At 41.0% G+C, this 19,054-nt stretch overlaps 1 protein-coding gene across 1 annotated transcript; it reads left to right on the forward strand.

Annotated features, from left to right (window-relative positions):
* Positions 1 to 720: 720 nt before the first annotated feature.
* Positions 721 to 18,173, forward strand: rbis (ribosomal biogenesis factor). Its single transcript, XM_060920443.1, has 4 exons — positions 721 to 806; positions 942 to 1,069; positions 17,149 to 17,265; positions 17,527 to 18,173. Exons 2-4 carry the CDS (start codon positions 959 to 961, stop codon positions 17,593 to 17,595), a joined length of 297 nt encoding a protein of 98 aa, XP_060776426.1. The 5' UTR covers positions 721 to 806; positions 942 to 958; the 3' UTR covers positions 17,596 to 18,173.
* Positions 18,174 to 19,054: the final 881 nt, after the last annotated feature.

Consider the following 19,054-nt stretch of genomic DNA (forward strand, 5'->3'; position numbering starts at 1 on the left):
CTTGATCCATCCTGGTGTCCTGTGTCTGGTCGGAGTTTTATCGCATCGCTCCTGTGAAGGACGGCCCCATGAGGACAGTTGAGGGTTACACCTGGAGGATGCTCTGGACTCTTACAGTAATGCTTTTATGACTGAGTACTACAGTTGACTCGCTAACTTTAGGACTGCAGTTGTCATGAACAGTTTTGCACTCAAGTTTCCATCAATGAAGAGTTACAACATCAACGAAACTGTCTTCATGTTAAAACTGTTAATGTTATAGTCATGCTGTCTGTTGTTGCCCAAATGAGGATGGGTTCCCTTTTGAGTCTGGTTCCTCTCGAGGTTTCTTCCTCATGTCGTCTGAGGGAGTTTTTCCTTGCCACCATCGCCATAGGCTTGCTCATTGGGGATAGATTAGGGACAAAATTAGCTCATAAGTCGTTCAAATTCTGTAAAGCTGCTTTGCGACAATGTTTATTGTTAAAAGCGCTATACAAATAAACTTGACTATTAAATATAGCCGTGAGTTCTACTGTCGACTTTTTTTTAAATGATTTGATTTCACCAAGCATTTAAGTGATCTCTGATCATGGTCAGTCAGGATCTTTTTCCAAACCACATTTTTTCTACAAAGTTGATGAAAAGTTAGTTTTTTTTTAAAAGCGTTTTCGGTTCACTGGTGTACAACTGAGAGTCTAGCAGCAGGTGGCAGTAAAGCTCCTTGCTCTGCGTCACCAGACCACACTGAGTACAAGAAGAAGAAAATGCTGCGGTTATGTCACTCTGAACACATGTGCTGAGACGGTAGAAGAAGAATATTTACTGTAAGTGTCAAGATTGCTCACACCTTTCTTCTCTTTATTTCCACGTGTAAACAGATCCTATGTGGCTACACTGTTTCACTATAGTCTCTTTATGTTTATTGTCTGACTCATTTCACTATTTCTGTTTGCTAACAGCACTTTTTCAGGAAAGCATGGCGAAAAATAAACAGAAGGGTAAAAAACAGCAGAATGTGTTCCAAGTGGCTAACAGGCAGTCCAAGCCCAAGTCCAAAACTAAGCCGGTGAAGACTTCATTAAAGCATGTAAGCACTATTCTCTGAGTCTACAAACAAGAACTGTTTTTAGCTATACAAGTCTAAAATTATTTATCAGACGAGATTATAAAACCGTATCAAAGCAGTAAATACAGTAAAGAAAGTAAGGCATAGAGAATTAAACTAATACAAGCTTTATTTTTTTGATTTTCAGACATCTAAAATGAAATGTTAGAGAAAAATGTTTGTCAGTAAAGAAAGCAGTACACTCCCCAGCCACTTTATTATGAACATCCACACACCTGTTGTTTTATGCAGTTATCTAATCAGATGATCCCTTGACAGCAGTACAGTGCATGAAATCATGCAGATACAAATCAAGAGCTTCAGTTACTGTTCACTTCAAACATCAGAATGGGCAAGGCAAGTTTATTTATATAGCGCATTTCATACACAGTGGCAGTTCAATGTGCTTTACAGAGGTAAAGGCAAAACAGTAAACAATAGAAAATAAAATTACATAAAATAAAGAGGGAAGAGAAAAATATAAGAATTAAACAATAGTAGAAATAAAATAAAATGAAGTAAAAGTTCAGTAAAAAAAACAGCAGAATAAAATGGAATAAAAGTTAAGTAAATTTTAAAACATGCAAAGACTGTAAAAGTTAAGTAAAGTTTAAAACATGTAAAGATGGTGATATTTATCAGTTAGCAGAAAGCATCTGAAAACAGCTTGGTCTTTAGTCTAGATTTGAAGCTGGCAACAGCAGGAGCATTTTTGATGTCCTCTGGGAGTTGGTTCCATAGCTGTACTGCATAGTAGCTAAAAGCTGCTTCACCACACTTTGTTTTAACAACAGGTTTTACCAGTAAATTTTTCTGCTGCTATCTGGTAGATCTGATTGGGTTAGGCCGCTGCAACATATCAGAGAGGTAATTGGGCCCTGTACCATTTAGAGATTTGTACACCAGCAGCAATGCTTTAAAGTCAATTCTGTAGCTTACTGGAAGCCAGTGAAGGGACCTTAGAATTGGAGTAATGTGCTCTGTTCTTTTTGTTCATGTGAGAACCCTAGCTGCTGCATTTTGAATCACCTGAAGTCGTTTGATGGTCTTTTTTGGCAGGCCTGTGAAAAGGCCATTGCAGTAGTCAACCCTACTTGAGATGAAGGCATGTATAAGTTTTTCCAGATCATTTTTTGACCCAAGTCCTCTTAGTTTGGAAATGTTTTTTAGGTGATAAAATGCCGATTTAGTGATTGCTTTCATGTGACTGTCAAAGTTTAGCTCGCTGTCAATGAAAACACCAAGATTTTTAACTATATCTTTTGTTTTAATCCCCTTTGTGTCAAGAATAGTGGTAATCCTGAGTCTTTCATCTTTTTTCCCAAATATAATTACTTCTGTTTTATCTATGTTCATCTGAAGAAAATTTTGTGACATCCAGTTGTTGATTTGGTCGCTACACTGGTAGAGACATTCAAGGGGGGCATAATCATTAGGTGATAGAGCAAAATAAATTTGGGTGTCATCTGCATAGCAGTGATACAAAATTGAGTTGTTCTTGATCATTTGTCCAAGTGGGAGCATATAAAGGTTGAATATTAATGGTCCAAGGATCGACCCCTGGGGGACACCACAGGTCAAGGACATTGATGTTGAGGTACAATTTCCCATGGTAACAAAGAAGCTTCTATCTTTTAAGTATGATTTTAACCAATTGATAACTTTACAATTGAATACATAAGAATGGGGGGAAAAAGTGATCTCAAAAAGTGTGGCATGGGCATTGGTGCTAGATGGACTGGTTTGAGTATTTCAGAAACTGCTGATCTCCTGGGGTTTTCACACACACAACAGTCTCTAGAGCAGGGGTAGGGAACGACTGACCTCTGAGCCGTATACAGCCCGCAAGACCGTTTGATCCTGCCCGCAAGATAATTTCAGAATTACTCTCACACACAAAAAAAATTTATATATAAAAATATCTGTGATCTGCATTACCATCAGTGTCAAGAAGACGGAGGTAATGGGGCAAGGCACTGCAGTCCTCCCTTCAATCACACTGCATGGAAATCCTCTCCGAACAGTTGAGAAGTTTACCTACCTGGGATCAGTACCAATTCTCTGGATGAAGAAATAAATGTGAGGATTGGTAGAGCTGCTGCTTCCTATGGGAAACTAAGCAAGAGAGCTTGGGAGAACCAGAAGCTGACAGGAAAGACAAAGGTACTGATCTACAACACATGTGTACTGTCAACTCCACTATATGGCAGTGAAACATGGACAGTTTATTCACGGCAAGAAAAAAGACTAAACAGTTTCCACCTACGTTGCTTGCACAAGATTTTAAACATAAAATGGCAGGACAAAATCACAAATGAAGTACTCCAGCAAGCAGGCATACTGTCGTTGTTCGAGATCCTGCGGCGAAACAGGCTACGTTGGCTAGGCCATGTGAGCAGGATGGAGGACACCAGGCTTCCAAAGAGAGTACTGTACGGTGAACTCTCTATTGGGAGTCGACCCAAAGAAAGGCCCAAGCTGAGGTACAAAGACGTATGCAAAGCTACCCTTCAAGACGTCTCCATATGCAAAGAGAGCTGGGAAAATATAGCAATGGACAGAAGTAGATGGAGATCAGCAGTACACACTGGTATGGGACTGTATAGGGTTGCCCGAAGCAAGACATAGGAGGAAGAAAAGAACAGAGGAGAACAATGACGGTCAAATGTTTTGCTGTGCATTCTGCAGGAGAGCCTGTCGTGCTAACATCAGACTCATTAGTCATGAGAGGCGCTGCCCAGCCAGGACTGCACAGAGTACCAGTGACTGACTGACTGAAGCTGCGAGACATGGAAGAAGCTGTTGACCGTCTTTCGAGACGAAAAGAGCCAGCTGAACTGATATACAGGTGCTGGTTATATAATTAGAATATCATGAAAAAGTTGATTTATTTCAGTAATTCCATTCAAAAAGTGAAACTTGTATATTATATTCATTCATTACACATATACTGATATTTCAAATGTTTATTTGTTTTTAATTTTGATGATTCTGACAACTAATGAAAATCCCAAATTCAGTATCTCAAATTAGAATATTACTTAAGACCAATACAAAAAAAAGGATTTTTAGAAATGTTGGCCAACTGAAAAGTATGAACATGAAAAGTATGAGCATGTACAGCACTCGATACTTAGTTGGGGCTCCTTTTGCCTGAATTACTGCAGCAATGCGGTGTGGCATGGAGTTGATCAGTCTGTGGCACTGCTCAGGTGTTATGAGAGCCCAGGTTGCTCTGATAGTGGCCTTCAGCTCTTCTGCATTGTTGGGTCTGGCGTATCGCATCTTCACAATACCCCATAGATTTTCTATGGGGTTAAGGTCAGGTGAATTTGCTGGCCAATTAAGAACAGGGATACCATGGTCCTTAAACCATGTGCCAAGTGTGCACCTGTGTGCAGGTGCCAAGTCCTGTTGGAAAATGAAATCTGCATCTCCATAAAGTTGGTCAGCAGCAGGAAGCATGAAGTGCTCTAAAACTTCCTGGTAGACGGCTGCGTTGACCTTGGACCTCAGATAACACAGTGGACCAACGCCAGCAGATGACATGGCACCCCAAACCATCACTGACTGTGGAAACTTTACACTGGACCTCAAGCAACGTGGATTCTGTGCCTCTCCTCTCTTCCTCCAGACTCTGGGACCTTGATTTCCAAAGGAAATGCAAAATTTGCTTTCATCAGAGAACATAACTTTGGACCACTCAGCAGCAGTCCAGTCCTTTTTGTCTTTAGCCCAGGCGAGACGCTTCTGATGCGGTCTCTTGTTCAAGAGTGGCTTGACACAAGGAATCCGACAGCTGAAACCCATGTCTTGCATACGTCTGTGCGTGGTGGTTCTTGAAGCACTGACTCCAGCTGCAATCCACTCTTTGTGAATCTCCCCCACATTTTTTAATGGGTTTTGTTTCACAATCCTCTCCAGGGTGCGGTTATCCCTATTGCTTGCACACTTTTTCTACCACATCTTTTCCTTCCCTTCACTTCTCTATTAATGTGCTTGGACACAGAGCTCTGTGAACAGCCAGCCTCTTTAGCAATGACCTTTTGTGTCTTGCCTTCCTTGTGCAAGGTGTCGATGGTCGTCTTTTGGACAACTGTCAAGTCAGCAGTCTTCCCCATGATTGTGTAGCCTACAGAACTAGACTGAGAGACCATTTAAAGGCCTTTGCAGGTGTTTTGAGTTAATTAGCTGATTATAGTGTGGCACCAGGTGTCTTCAATACCTTTTCACAATATTCTAATTTTCTGAGACACTGAATTTGGGGTTTTCATTAGTTGTCAGTTATAATCATCAAAATTAAAAGAAATAAACACTTGAAACATCTCAGTCTGTGTGTAATGAATGAAATATAATATACAAGTTTCACTTTTTGAATGGAATTACTGAAATAAAAACTTTTTCATGATATTCTAATTATATGACCAGCACCTGTATATCAGAAAAAATGAGACTGCAATTAATAAAATAGGCGAGTGGTTGTCTTTCCGGGCCAAGGTCAGGGTCCTGAACCCCACACGAGCAGATCGTGATCATGCGTGGTCACGTCACATCATTTAGTGGGCATAGACAGACTGTTTAATGATTTCACCAAAACGCACCATGACGAGTATGAAGAAGAGAAAGGTAGATGCGGAATGTCGCGCTTTTCAGGAAAAATGGACAAACGATTATTTTTTCGTAGAAGTAAAAGGCAAGCCAGTTTGCTTAGTTTGTGGGGAAGCACTTGCAGTGATGAAAAAGGCTAATTTGGAGCGTCAGTACAGCACCAAACACGCCAAGCTGGATGAGCTGAAAGGACAACTGCATGTGGATAAAATTGATGCTCTTCGGCAGAGTTTGGATGCCCAAAAAGCAACATTCACAAGCCCTCAAGGTAACTAAGAAAATGTTACACAGGTTAGTTTTGTGGTAAGTGAGCTAATCGCTAAGAAACTGAAACCACATTCAGAAGGGGAGTTTGTGAAGGAGTGCCTTGTTGCTGCCGCAGAACTGCTCACACCGGACAAAGTGAAACTTTTCCATAGTGTCAGTTTGTCTTGAAGAACCGTCTCTGATCGGATTACTGACATGGCGCAAGACATTGAGAAAACACTGAAGGATACCGCGAGGGATTTTCAGTTTTTCTCGTTAGCCTGCGACAAGACAACGGACATCACAAATACCACCCAACTCACCATTTTTGTGTGTGGGATTACAGCTGAGTTTGATATGTGGAAGGAAATGCTGCCTTTGCAAGCCATGCATGGCACTACCAAAGGTGAGGATTTGTTTGAGCAAGTTGTTTTGGCTATGAACAAATTCAACCTGCAGTTTGACAAGCTAAGTGGACTGGCTACAGACGGAGCCCCAGCCATGGTTGGTGCACAGAAAGGATTGACTGCATTGGTTAAAAAAGAAATGAGTCGTCTCAGTCTGGATCCAAATGAGTTGGTTGCGTGCCACTGTATCATACACCAAGAGAGCCTGTGTGCACATTCCCTGAAGCTCAATAATGCGATGACTACTGTTGTTTCCACCATCAACTTCATTAAAAGCAGAGGACTTAACAGCCTCCAGTTTAAAGAGCTACTGAGTGACTCAAGCTCAGAGTATGAAGACCTGGTTTACCATTGTGAGGTGCGGTGGCTGAGTCATGCAGATATGCTTGCACGCTTCTACAACTTGAGGGAAGAAGTAAAGCAGTTCATGGAGATGAAGGGCAAACCAGTCACTGAACTCAGTGATAGCAAGTGGCTGTGATTTGGCCTTCATGGTGGACATTACCAAGTACCTCTCAGAACTGAATGTTAAGCTCCAAGGTCCCAACCAGCTTTTCAGCTCACTGTTTTCAAATGTGAAATCATTTGAAGCTGTGGCAAGTGCAACTGGAAAGGGGAAACACTGTGCACTTTCCTATTTTGCAAGAACAAAAGCCTGCTGTGACATCTGAATATGCTGAGGAGTGTGCAAAACTACTCCAGGCCTTTTGGAGAGAGGTTCCAGCTGATGAGAAGTTACGAGAAGGACCTGAACATACTGTATTTGCAACACCATTCAATGTGGAACCAGCTGATGTGCCTGACAACCTACAGCACAAAATCATTGAGCTGCAAAGCAACAATGAGCTCAAAGCTAGGTACAACAACCTTCCTCTGCTTGAGTTCTATAAACTGTATGTGCGTCCTGAGGATTTTTCCACTCTGAGGAGACATGCACTGAAGTTTGCATCACTGTTTGGGACAAGCTACTGCTGTGAGCAGTTCTTCTCAAAACTGACCCTTACAAAGAATCGGTTCCGCTCAAGACTGACTGACACAAACCTGGAAAACCAGCATCGTCATCTGCACCATCTGACATCAGATGCCTCGTCAAAGAGAAGCAGTTCCAGCCTTCACATTAGGTCAGCCAGATATAATAATAAAAATTGGTAAAAAATATTGTAGCATCTTCATTACATAAAATGCTTAAAGTGCTTTACATCAGTACATATAAAATCAATAAGAACACAAGACTATAAACAGAGCATTAAAACAATGAGGTGGATAAAATTTAAAAAGAAAATGGGAAGATTAAAAAGGGATAAAACAAAGTTACACCAATAAAGTTGCTTTATTTGAATAGCATGAAAGAAAGCTAAAATGGGCTGCATCTTCAAATTTTCAGCAGAGGTTATGGGTTAAATTTAGCTTGGCCCCCCACAGGATGTTATAAAACTCAAAATGGCCCTTGATAGGAAAAAGGTTCCCCATCCCTGCACTAGTTTTTACACAGAATGGTGAAAAAAAAAAAAAAACACTAACTGAGCAACAGTTCTGTGGTTGTAAACGCCTTGTTGATAAGAGATGTCAGAGGAAAATGGCTAGATTGGTTTGAGCTGCCAGGAAGAATATAGCAACTCTTTACAACCATGGTGTAAAGTCTCTTTCTGTTGCATCTCAGCAAGTAACAGCAGAAGACCACATTGGGTTCCACTGCTGCCAGCCAAGAACAGAAATCTTATGCCGCTTTTCCACTACCAACGCGGCTGAGTTGGGCTGAGCCATGCGGTGCTGAGTTGGGCTGAGTCGAGCTGAGTGGGGCTGTTGGGGTTGCATTTCGACTACAACCACGCTGAACCGTGCTGGCTGGAAGTGGGTGGACACATTGGGTGGAGTTAGCGAAAGTGGGTGGACGTCACGTGATGTCGTTAGGCGGCGCAAACAGTGACATCAGTGACCTTTTAAGCGGTAGTCTCACGACCCGGATAGTAAACAATAAACATGGAGGACATGGAGTCGTTACTGTTGCTGGTCTTGGTGCTGTGGCTTGTTGTCACCGACAATGGCAACAGATACTGGCAAGAGCATATAGATGAGGCGAGGCGCATAAGGCTTCAGAAATTCTCGTAATTCGTAATTCTTCTTCTTCCGGGTTTACGGTGTTTACAGATCCCAGCGTGCTCGCGGGGCATGTGTGGGCATGTGAGGAGACACTCCTCCTCACCAATCACTGCACAGGGGAGTGTCTCCTCACGCCCCTAGCCCCACTCGGCTCGGTTTGGCTCGCTTCAGCCCCACTCCAAAACCGTGCGAGTTTTGGGTGCTGAGTAGGGCTGAAGCGAGCTGAGTTGTGCTGCTCTGAGGTAGTCGAAACGTGAGCCGTGTCGGGCTGAAGTGAGCTGAAAAAGGGTAGTGGAAAAGGGCCATTAGAATCAAGGACAAGTTCCTATTAAAGTGGCTGGTGAGTGTATAGAAAAGACTACTTGGGGAGTTTGCACTTAAGTAACACTAGAAACTTCTTTGCACATGCTTGTGTGGGTTAGAGTTAGGTATTAACATTAAAAAAATCACAAAGAAATGTTTTTTGTGGTTATTTTGATTTGAAGCCATTTAAAGTGTACCTGAAAAGCACAGGCTAGAAACAGTACACATTTTGCACAAATGCATTTTGACTCCCATGTACTGTTACACTGTGTCACATAAAGCAGTGCTTTAAAATTCTTTTGGATTCCTGCTCACTTAAGTTCCACTTCAGGGTGCAGCCATGTTGCCATTTTGTGGGTGGTGTCAAAGGTCAGCATGATGTAGAATCGTTGATGGGTTTCCTGTATCTTGACTGGCTTGCTGCTCCTGACACTGCGATGTAGCCAGATGTACAAAACATTGAAAATTGGTGGAGGGCAAAGCCTATGGTTGCAAAAATAATAAGCATGTTTTAGGTTCTTCAAAGTAGCCACCACTTACTTTGATGATGCTTTGCACACTACTGGTATTATCTTAACCAGCTTCATGAGGTAGTCACCTGGAATGTTTCAATTAATGGGTATGCCTCGTCAAAAGGTAATTAATGCATTAATTTCTTGCCTTCTTAATGCGTTTGAGATTAAATAGTAAATAATAGGGGGGCGCTAGTGAGCACCAGATGGAGTAGCCACGTTTTTGCTGAGCTCCTCTCCATATTGTAATATAATTCGATATTTAGTCTAGAATTTAACAGTTTACCTGACCTTTTGTTGATTTAATCGCCTATTAAGAGTAGGAGGATGAGAAAATCGAAGGCAAAACGTGGAAAGCAGGATAAAGATGAGATGGCAACCCATTCTTCGCCAGCGATGCTAACACCAACAACAGCAGGCACCGTGGACCTCGCGGATTCCAGAGACACCGATACAGAGTCGAGCAGCATTCTTTTGGCAATAGAGAGCATGAACAAAACGATGACTGACAGATTCGACGCATTAGAGGCAACCTTGGCATCCACTCAAGCATCTCTGGTGAGTCTTGGTCACCGAGTGACCACAGTCGAGGAGGCTCATTCCAGCCACGACGCCCGCCTCTTAAAAGTCGAACAAACTTGCATGGAACTGCTGAAGGAAAACCGTGCACTGCACGCAAAAGTAATTGATCTGGAAGCTCGCTCTAGATGTCAAAATATTAAAATTGTTGGCCTAACTGAAAAGATCGAGGGAAGGCGCCCTGTGGAGTTTTTGGAGAAATTTATCCCTGAACTGTTAGGTTCCAGTAATTTTTCAAAGCTGGTTGTGGTGGATCAAGCGCATCGCCTGGGGAGTAGATCTGATGAGGAGGGCGACGAGGCAAGACCGCGCGTCATGATAGCCAGGATCCACCATTTCCAAGTCAAGGAGAAAATACTACAGCTATCTCGCCAACGGTTTCCTTTGAAATTCAACAAGAGGGCGATTCATATTTTCCCCGATTTTCCTGCGGAGGTGATCAAACAACGTCAGGCTTTTGAAGGAGTTCGTGACAGGCTGAAGGAAGCTGGTGCCAGGGTCGGTTTCCTTTATCCAGCCCGGCTCAGGGTTACCGTGGGAAAGTCAGAGCAAGTTTTTTCCACACCGCAAGAAGCCGAGCAGTTTGCAAAGACATTGACTTGAGTACAAGTCCAGTGCACGTTTTGAATTGATACATTGTCTGGTATGTAACTTATTACAATTACAGGTCGGGATACTTTTTTTTTTCTTCTTTTTCCCAAATGATCGCTATTTAAATCATTCCTTTTTGGAGAGAGGGCTTAGGGCTCTTTACTTTAGCTAAACTTTTCTTTGCTATGGTCCGGCAGCCTCGATGCTTGTTTGAGGGGAACGTGCTTTCACTTTGTTTGGGAAAGTGGAGCGGGGGGAGGGGGGTATATTTTTGTGTTTTTTACTTGGTTCTTTTTTATGTTGTGTTCAATGTTTAAGGGCGTCATTTGTACATTTTACTGCGCTTAGACGTGTATAGCTCTTCTTTAAGAGGTGGTGGCACTGGGATTACTTTTACTAGTTGGAATGTCCGTGGATTGGGGCATGCCATTAAAAGGGCAAAAGTATTCTCTCGTTTGAAGTCCTTAGCTGCAGACATTGTTTCTGCAGGAAACTCATATAAAGCCAACTAGAGCAAAGTTGCTCAAGTGCAGATGGGTCAATCAAATTTTTCAGTCTACATTTTCTAGTAAAGCTCGTGGAGTGGCTATCCTAATTAGCAAAAATATTCCGTTTAGGCATGTCTCCACTATTTGTGACCCTAATGGTAGATTTCTATTGGTGACGGGACACATTTACTCATACCATGTTACACTTTTAAATATATATGGCCCCAACTTTGATGACCCAATTTTTTTCAGCAAGGTCTTTAATTTACTGCCTAATCTTTCAGACACAAATGTGATTGTAGGGGGTGACTTCAATTGTGTGATTGACAATTACCTGGACAGATCTTCTCAACCGACTCAGTTACCTTCTGCTGCCTCTGCAACTTTAAATAATTTAATGTTATCTACTCATCTAGTTGACATATGGAGGCTCCAGCACCCTACATGTAGGGATTATTCTTTTTTTCTCACAGCATCACAAATCCTTCTCTAGAATCGACTATTTCTTGCTTGACTCAAACCTGATATCAAATGTAATCACCACATATCACAATATTCTAATTTCAGATCACTCCCCAACATCATTGGTACTTGACCTCAACCATATGAAACGACAGTATAATAGTTGGTGCTTCCATCCTTCCACTTCTCTCTGACTCCTCTTTTTCTCAGTTTATCTCTTCTAAAATATCTGAATTTTTGGAAACAAATGATAACCATGAGGTTACTGACTCGAACTTATGGGAAGCTTTCAAGGCTGTGATTAGAGGGCACATTATTGCTTTTGGAAATTCCATGAGAAAAGAAAAGAAACGCCGTCTTGTAGAAATTGAAAAAGATTTAACACAGCTAGACACTATTTATAAATCATCTCCTAACTCAGTCACATTACAGAACATAATTAAACTTAAATATGAATATAATGACATCTGCCCAGGTACAGAACCAACTATTTAAATTGAAACAAACAGTTTGAACTGGGAGACAAACCCCAGAAACTTCTGGCGCAACAGTTGAGGGGGTTGCAGGCTAGCAGAGCCATACATAAGATAAAATCAGGAGATCTTATTACTAACCCTATGGATATAAACAAGCGCTTCAGGGAATATTATGAACAACTATACACATCCAAAGCTACAGGTGACACTTCTACATGGCTGGAGAACTTGAACCTCCCCAAATTAAGTGATGAGGCATGTGAAGCGCTTAATGCTGATATTACAGCTGAAGAAATCCTAGAGGCAATAAAATCTTTCCCCAATGGGAAAAGTTCTAGGCCGGATGGTTTTGGCATGGAGTGGTACAAGACATTCCACAAACAATTAGCTCCACTCTTGCTTAGGATGTTTGAGCATTCATTTGAAAGTCAAAAGTTCCCTAACTCCTTAGCTTCATATAACATCTCACTTATTCCAAAGGAGGGGAGAGACGAGACTGAACCCTCATCTTACCGCCCAATAGCATTACTGAACTCTGATTTAAAATTTTTCACAAAACTGATGGCAAATAGGTTAAATAAACATATTACCTCCATTGTTCATAAAGACCAAACAGGTTTTATTCCTGGCAGGTTTTCGTTTTTTAATGTCCGAAGATTAATTAATATAATATACCATAACTAGAAGAACAATCAGGAGGTGGCAGTTCTGTGCCTAGATGCCAAGAAGGCGTTTGACCAAATAGAAATGCCATATATGTTTAGGGTGTTGGAAGAATTTGGATTTGGTCACCGTTTATCTCCTGGATTCAAATCTTGTATGCCAATCCGTCCTCTTCCATTCTTACAAATCAAGATAGGTCTACGTCATTTCGACTACAGCGTGGGACACGCCAGGGATGTCCCCTTAGCCCACTCCTTTTTGCAATATGTATTGCTATTCGTATTAGACAGCATGATACTCTCAACCCCATTCGTTTAGGAGGTGTGGACCACCATCTGTCTTTATACGCTGATTATGTGGCTATCTTTATGTCACAGCCTGAATTATCCATTCCTATTCTGTTAGATCTCATTAAGTCATTTGGGGACGTTTCTGGGTACACAATCAACTGGCAAAAAAGTGAATTTATGCCTCTTGGGAAATATCATAAACCAGAGTTCCTGCATAAACTCCCATTTAAAGTGACAGACAAGTTGAAGTACCTTGGAGTAACCCTTCCAAAAGACCCCAAATTAATTTTTAAATTGAATTTTTATGAAAAGGTGGAAAAACTAAAAGGAGATATTGGAAAGTGGCGCACACTCCCCCTTTCAATGGTGGGCCGTATAAATGCTATAAAGATGGTTTCTCTGGCAAGATTTCTTTATCTCTTTCAAAATCTTCCAATTTTCTTAACCAAGTCTTTCTTCAAGTTGTTGGACTCAATAATCATGCCATTTATATGGGGTTTTAAAGCCCATAGGATATCAAAAAAGCATCTACAAAAACCAAGAGAAAAGGGTGGATTTGGACTGCCATGCTTTCAGCATTATTACTGGGCAGCGAACCTTAGAGCTCTTGCTTACTGGGGTGAGGGTTATAATCCTGGTGTTTCAACAGAAACTCCACCCTGGGTTGCCATTGAAAAGACTGATGTTAAAGATACTTCACTCCCAGCTCTTCTTTTCTCAACACCTGGTCCTCCCAATTCAAAAGTGAATAACCAAATAATTCGTAACTGTTTGAGAATATGGCAGCAAATTAAGAAGTGTTGCAAACTATCTGGTACCTCTGTCTATGCCCCTGTGTGTCATAATCATGCATTTCCACCTTCACTGTCTGATGCAACCTTTTATACATATTTAAAAGGTATAGTCGTTCTAAAAGATTTGTACATTAAAGGATATGGGACATGAAACATAAAAGCACGCTATATCAGTTTCTTTCCATTAAAAATATGAATTAATTGCATCAACAAATACAAAATCATCTATTAAATTCAGCAAAATCGTTATATTCGTGATGATTATATGGCATTTCTGCTCGACTTCCGATATGCGTTTTTTGCAACCGGAAGAGCCGCTGTCACGTGATCATGCGTAACAAAAACTTTCGGGCACAGCACAAGCAGGTAGATGAATGGAGAAGTGGATGACAAGAAAATTGTTTTTATAGTCTTTAAAGTACATTGGACATCATACATTGGAAATCATGGTGTATTGTGCTGCTTATGGTTGCAATAATTCCAATGGGAAATGCGCTGGAGTAAGATTTTTGCATTCCCCAAGGACCCGAAGCTGAGGAAAGTGTGGGCTCACCTGCGCATGCACAGTAGGCTTCGCGCATGCGCAGTAGGCTTGGTAGGACAAATCCAAGAGGTAGGATAACTTTACAGAACACCTGTTGAAAAAACTTTGCACCTACTGTTTCCCACAAACTGTGTTCGGACCATTTCACTGAGGATTCTTTCAACATTAATACTCAGGTACTGAGCGATATTAATTCATGAAACAGGAAGTATAAGGATGAGGAAAAAAAAAACAGTTTAAATCGGGAAGCTGCGCACATTTGCGCCAGGCTGCACAAATGTGCCCAGTTTCCCGATTTAAACTGTTTTTTTCTCATCCTTATACTTCATGTTTCATGAATTAATATCGCTATTTTTTTTTTTTTTTTTTTAAATCGGATCTGCGCGATTCAGCCGTGAAAAAGGCGGCATCCGCCGAAAGGCGCGCTGTTTGCATCCCTGCACGGAGGCCAGGGGACAGGGCAGGAATATTTTTGTTGATATGAGTGATCCGGTGCGATTTCGTGACACCCCCCCCCCGTTGACCTCTGCGCTAAGTGACTGAAAGCCGAGGTAAGGATTAGTATTATAATTTTGGGTGTATCAGTTATTGATTATCATAATTCTGACTCGTTTCGCCATTTTGAATGTTTTCATCTCGGACTCTGGAAGCATTGTATCTCAATCAATCTCGAAAAATATCAGCAAAAAAAAAACTAGCTTGCAACGGACTTTAGCTAGATCTATGATGAACTTTCAATGTATGATACAAAAATAATACTTCTTTCAACAGATCATTAGCCTTTGAGCAGAATTGTTTTTAACTTACGAGGAAGTGTTATCGAGCCGACCGCTTTCAGTTTCATGGGGATTGAATGAACTCTCACTCTGAGTCATCTGACCCGTCAGAATAAAGACAAGATCGATCTTCATGTGAATTACCAGCTATCGGTTCGAATTGATAGGGTCTAACTTCACATCTCTGTGAAACATCGGGAATATCACTGTCGATGGTGTCCATTTCGGTAACCTGTTTACATTAGATTCCCAAGCGCTGGCTCCTTGGAAAGTTTTTGTTGCGTCACGGGTCACGTGACCACCTAGCTCATTAACGAATCCTTGTTTTATGCTGATGTATAAAAAAACTTGAATAATGTGGTGATTTTCACATTTTTGACGCCCTGCAGTGATTTAGATGGCATTTCTTATGTCCTTTATACATAATTATGCCCAGGTAAAAATCCATGTCCCATATCCTTTAATAAACATTTTGCCTCATTTACTCAACTGCAAGATAAGTTTTCCCTCCCAGCAACACATTTCTTTAGATACCTGCAAGTTAGGAACTATGTACGCCAAAACTTACATAATTTTGAATCCCTCCCTGAGGAAAGTAAGATTTATAATCTTTTGCTTGGCCCACCAGATTCAAGACACCTGATTTCAAGCTTTGTTAAAATATTCTCTGAACAAGTGGACTGTGCCACCCAGTCTTTGAAGAGTGCTTGGGAAGAGGAGTTGAATATCCAGATTGATGATATTGTCTGGGGGGAAGGTCTCAGCAGAATACAAAATTGCTCTATTAATGCTAGACACCACCTAATCCAATTTAAGGTCATGCATAGACTCCACTACTCTAAAACTAAACTGCATAAAATATATCCTACTGTTTTCCCCTTTGTGTCAGAGATGTAAATCTGCAGATGGTACCTTAGCCCACCTTTTCTGGTCATGTCCAAAACTGTATGACTTTTGGTGCAGTGTATTTCAATGGTTCTCTGAAATGTACAATTGTTTTTTCAAGCCTGACCCACAAGTGGCACTGTTTGGATACTCAATGTTTCTGTTGCCACAAAGCATGCGTGTACAGCACACCATTATGTATGGAATGGTAATTGCAAAAAGACCCATTTTAATGCTCTGGAAGTCAGAGGCAGTGCCCTTTTTCAAGACGTGGCTATCTGAACTCACATCTCTATTGCACATGGAGAAAATCAGGTACAATCTGTCTAACAATCTTAGAGAATTCTATAAGGTTTGGCAGCCATTCTTGGATCGTCTTGTAGAATTTGATGGAGACCTTGAAACAATGTGATCGGCTACTCACCTCTTCGTTTTTTTTATTTATTTATTTTTCTGTGTCAATGTTGGCTATGCACAGGTCATTGTCTTGGTTTGTACGCCCAGTTTGTTTTGTCTTTGTGTGTGTTTTTGTGTTTTCCACTTTAATTTTCTTGTTATTCTTCTCATCTCATTATCTGTAGCCACTTTATCCTGTTCTACAGGGTCGCAGGCAAGCTGGAGCCTATCCCAGCTGACTATGGGCGAAAGGCGGGGTACACCCTGGACAAGTCGCCAGGTCATCACAGGGCTGACACATAGACACAGACAACCATTCACACTCACATTCACACCTACGGTCAATTTAGAGTCGCCAGTTAACCTAACCTGCATGTCTTTGGACTGTGGGGGAAACCGGAGCACCCGGAGGAAACCCACGCGGACACAGGGAGAACATGCAAACTCTGCACAGAAAGGCCCTCGCCGGCCACGGGGCTCGAACCCGGACCTTCTTGCTGTGAGGCGACAGCGCTAACCACTACACCACCGTGCTGCCCCTTGTTATTCTTTTTTAAGCATAATGTGTTCTTTTACTTGTTTATTTGTACATAATATTCTTGAAAAAAAAATCTAATAAACATATTGAGAAAAAAAAGTAAATAATAGAAATACAGTAAATAACCCTATTCAACAACTGTAGTAATCCATATGTCAAGAACTGCTCAGCTAAGTAAAGAGAAGTGACATCCATCATTACTTTAAGACATGAAGTTTTTTTTTTTTTATGAATAAAAAAATAAATAAAAACCATTGAATTAGGTGTGTCCAAACTTCTGGTACTGTGGCTGGTACTTTTATATATACTCAGTTGCATGTAATTATTTCCCCGAAAGCTTGAATTGTTATATACATGATGCATGAGATTTGACATATCACTCACTCTCTCTCTTTTTGACCAGATAAACACCCTGAAAAAAGAGAAAGTGGAGAACTTGAATCAGATGTTCTCTGAGGTGCAGAGGGACATGAAAAGTATCTCAAAATCTACAGCCAAAGAATCTACAGAAAAAACACTGGTAATGTGTTTGTCATGTATTTTGCACCTCTTTTTTTTTCCATGTGACATTTGATAATTTGATCAGGACTCCACTTCTGGAAGGCTGCAGCCCAACAGACTTTAGCAGCCTGCCATTCAGCACACATGAGGCAAGTCATCTTTAGCCCTCTGGGTTCTGCAGCCCTCCAGAACTAAACGTCTTGGGCTTATAGACAGTGCAGTTATAGTCATGTAAATACCATTATAGCTGGTTGAAAATTTGTCAAAAATGTTTTTTCAGACCTCCAGGGAGAAACTGCAGGAGTCTGTGAATGTGGATGGAGCTGCCCAACTTTTGTCTCAACTTTAGTGATGCATATTGTTCCAAACAAAGTCTCATGAACAAGATCTGCACACATTACATGAAATTAGTTAATCAAACATAAGGTCTGGATCAAATGAATACGCCTATGTAGGAAAATTATCTCAAGTCAGAGTTCATGTAATAAATGTGTTCACAATATGTATGCCTGTATATTCAAGGATAATTGACATTCAAGCCTGAATGACAGCAGGTGCTTAAAAGGAGTAAGTTCCTGAATTTGCAGTTTGTATCATGTATTTAAATGTTAGCTGGTCTGTTTACCAAAATGATGAGGGCTTCAGGTATTTTATAGTGTTTTTGTCATTCCAAGATCAATAAGACAAAATGAATGAGTTCTGCTTAGTAAATACAGAAATGGGTATAATTCAGCAGCATGATCATCTTGAAATGGACATTTGTACAGTTTTGAAATCATGAGATTTGGTATGTTGAGAATACAAACTTTAAAACTGGTTTAAAGTGTACATTTCCAAGTGACAACTTAAATTTGTATAGCTTTGATGTGATAAATTTAAGGCATTTGTGATGGTCAGTATTTTATTAAAGAATGCTTTTAATTTAAACTGCAATTTCCCTTTGGAGATTAATAAAGATATTTATCTAACCTTTTATACAGTGAAGTCTACAAAAAGCTTGCTACAGATGTAACTGTTCTATGAATAGGGTCTAACAGATGCTCAAATAGTCCTGGAAGGTCTATGCAGTTCCCCCACTGTTTTGCTGACAGCGAAACTGGCAGAATCAGCAAGTGAGGTGGAAATGTATATACATGGTATGCTGTGAGGTCAATCAAGGGTTAGTGTGTCTTGTCCCAGAGTGCCGTTTGGCTCCACTGGGGAGAACCAAACTCAACAAGGAGGCCACTCATTGGAAAATTGGTCCACCTGTGCCTACCTGAAAGTTTCTCACGATTCTGTCAGGTTACTGTGTTCTTACCTCACATTTCATGTATATACATCCGCTGTTCCTCTTGTTACACCACATCTGGTAAGGAAGGTGTCTGTGGTGATCTCTCAAAAAAGGCTTTGTGGCTCTAGTGGGTCAGGATCTGTGTTCCTTTTGCTGTGATGAGAATGTATCGCTGTAGACCAAGCGGAAGGGGAGTTCTTTCAGGAACCAATTCAGTCTCCTAGGATCTAGAATAGGATGGGATCTGCCATTCTTTTTTTGATCAATAAAATAAATTGAGGAGACCCCCTTGTTCTAAATGGTGGTATGGTGGGGTCTACTCCTTGGATAGCACCTTTGTCCAGGAAGAAACTAACTGCTTGGGTTAAAGCGGCAGCTTATTTGGGGCCTAAAATTGGTGAAGCTTTGAGCCCTGTGAAGGATGGTGGGCCTGCAACATGGTCATCAGGATCCAGTGAACTTGCAGCTCTAACCTTTGGCCTTTCAGAGACTGTCAGAGCATTTTTTTTTTTTACCCTTGGTAAAAATGTTGGTG

Source organism: Neoarius graeffei, chromosome 5 (genome assembly GCF_027579695.1).
Source record: "Neoarius graeffei isolate fNeoGra1 chromosome 5, fNeoGra1.pri, whole genome shotgun sequence".
NCBI lineage: Eukaryota > Metazoa > Chordata > Actinopteri > Siluriformes > Ariidae > Neoarius > Neoarius graeffei.

Excerpts from the sequence above, each read along its gene's own strand:
- rbis (XM_060920443.1), top strand. The coding sequence starts at position 959 with ATGGCGAAAAATAAACAGAAGGGTAAAAAACAGCAGAATGTGTTCCAA. Across the intron at positions 1,070-17,148 it reads TGAAGACTTCATTAAAGCAT|ATAAACACCCTGAAAAAAGA; the intron begins GTAAGCACTATT and ends CTTTTTGACCAG. Across the intron at positions 17,266-17,526 it reads AATCTACAGAAAAAACACTG|ACCTCCAGGGAGAAACTGCA; the intron begins GTAATGTGTTTG and ends ATGTTTTTTCAG.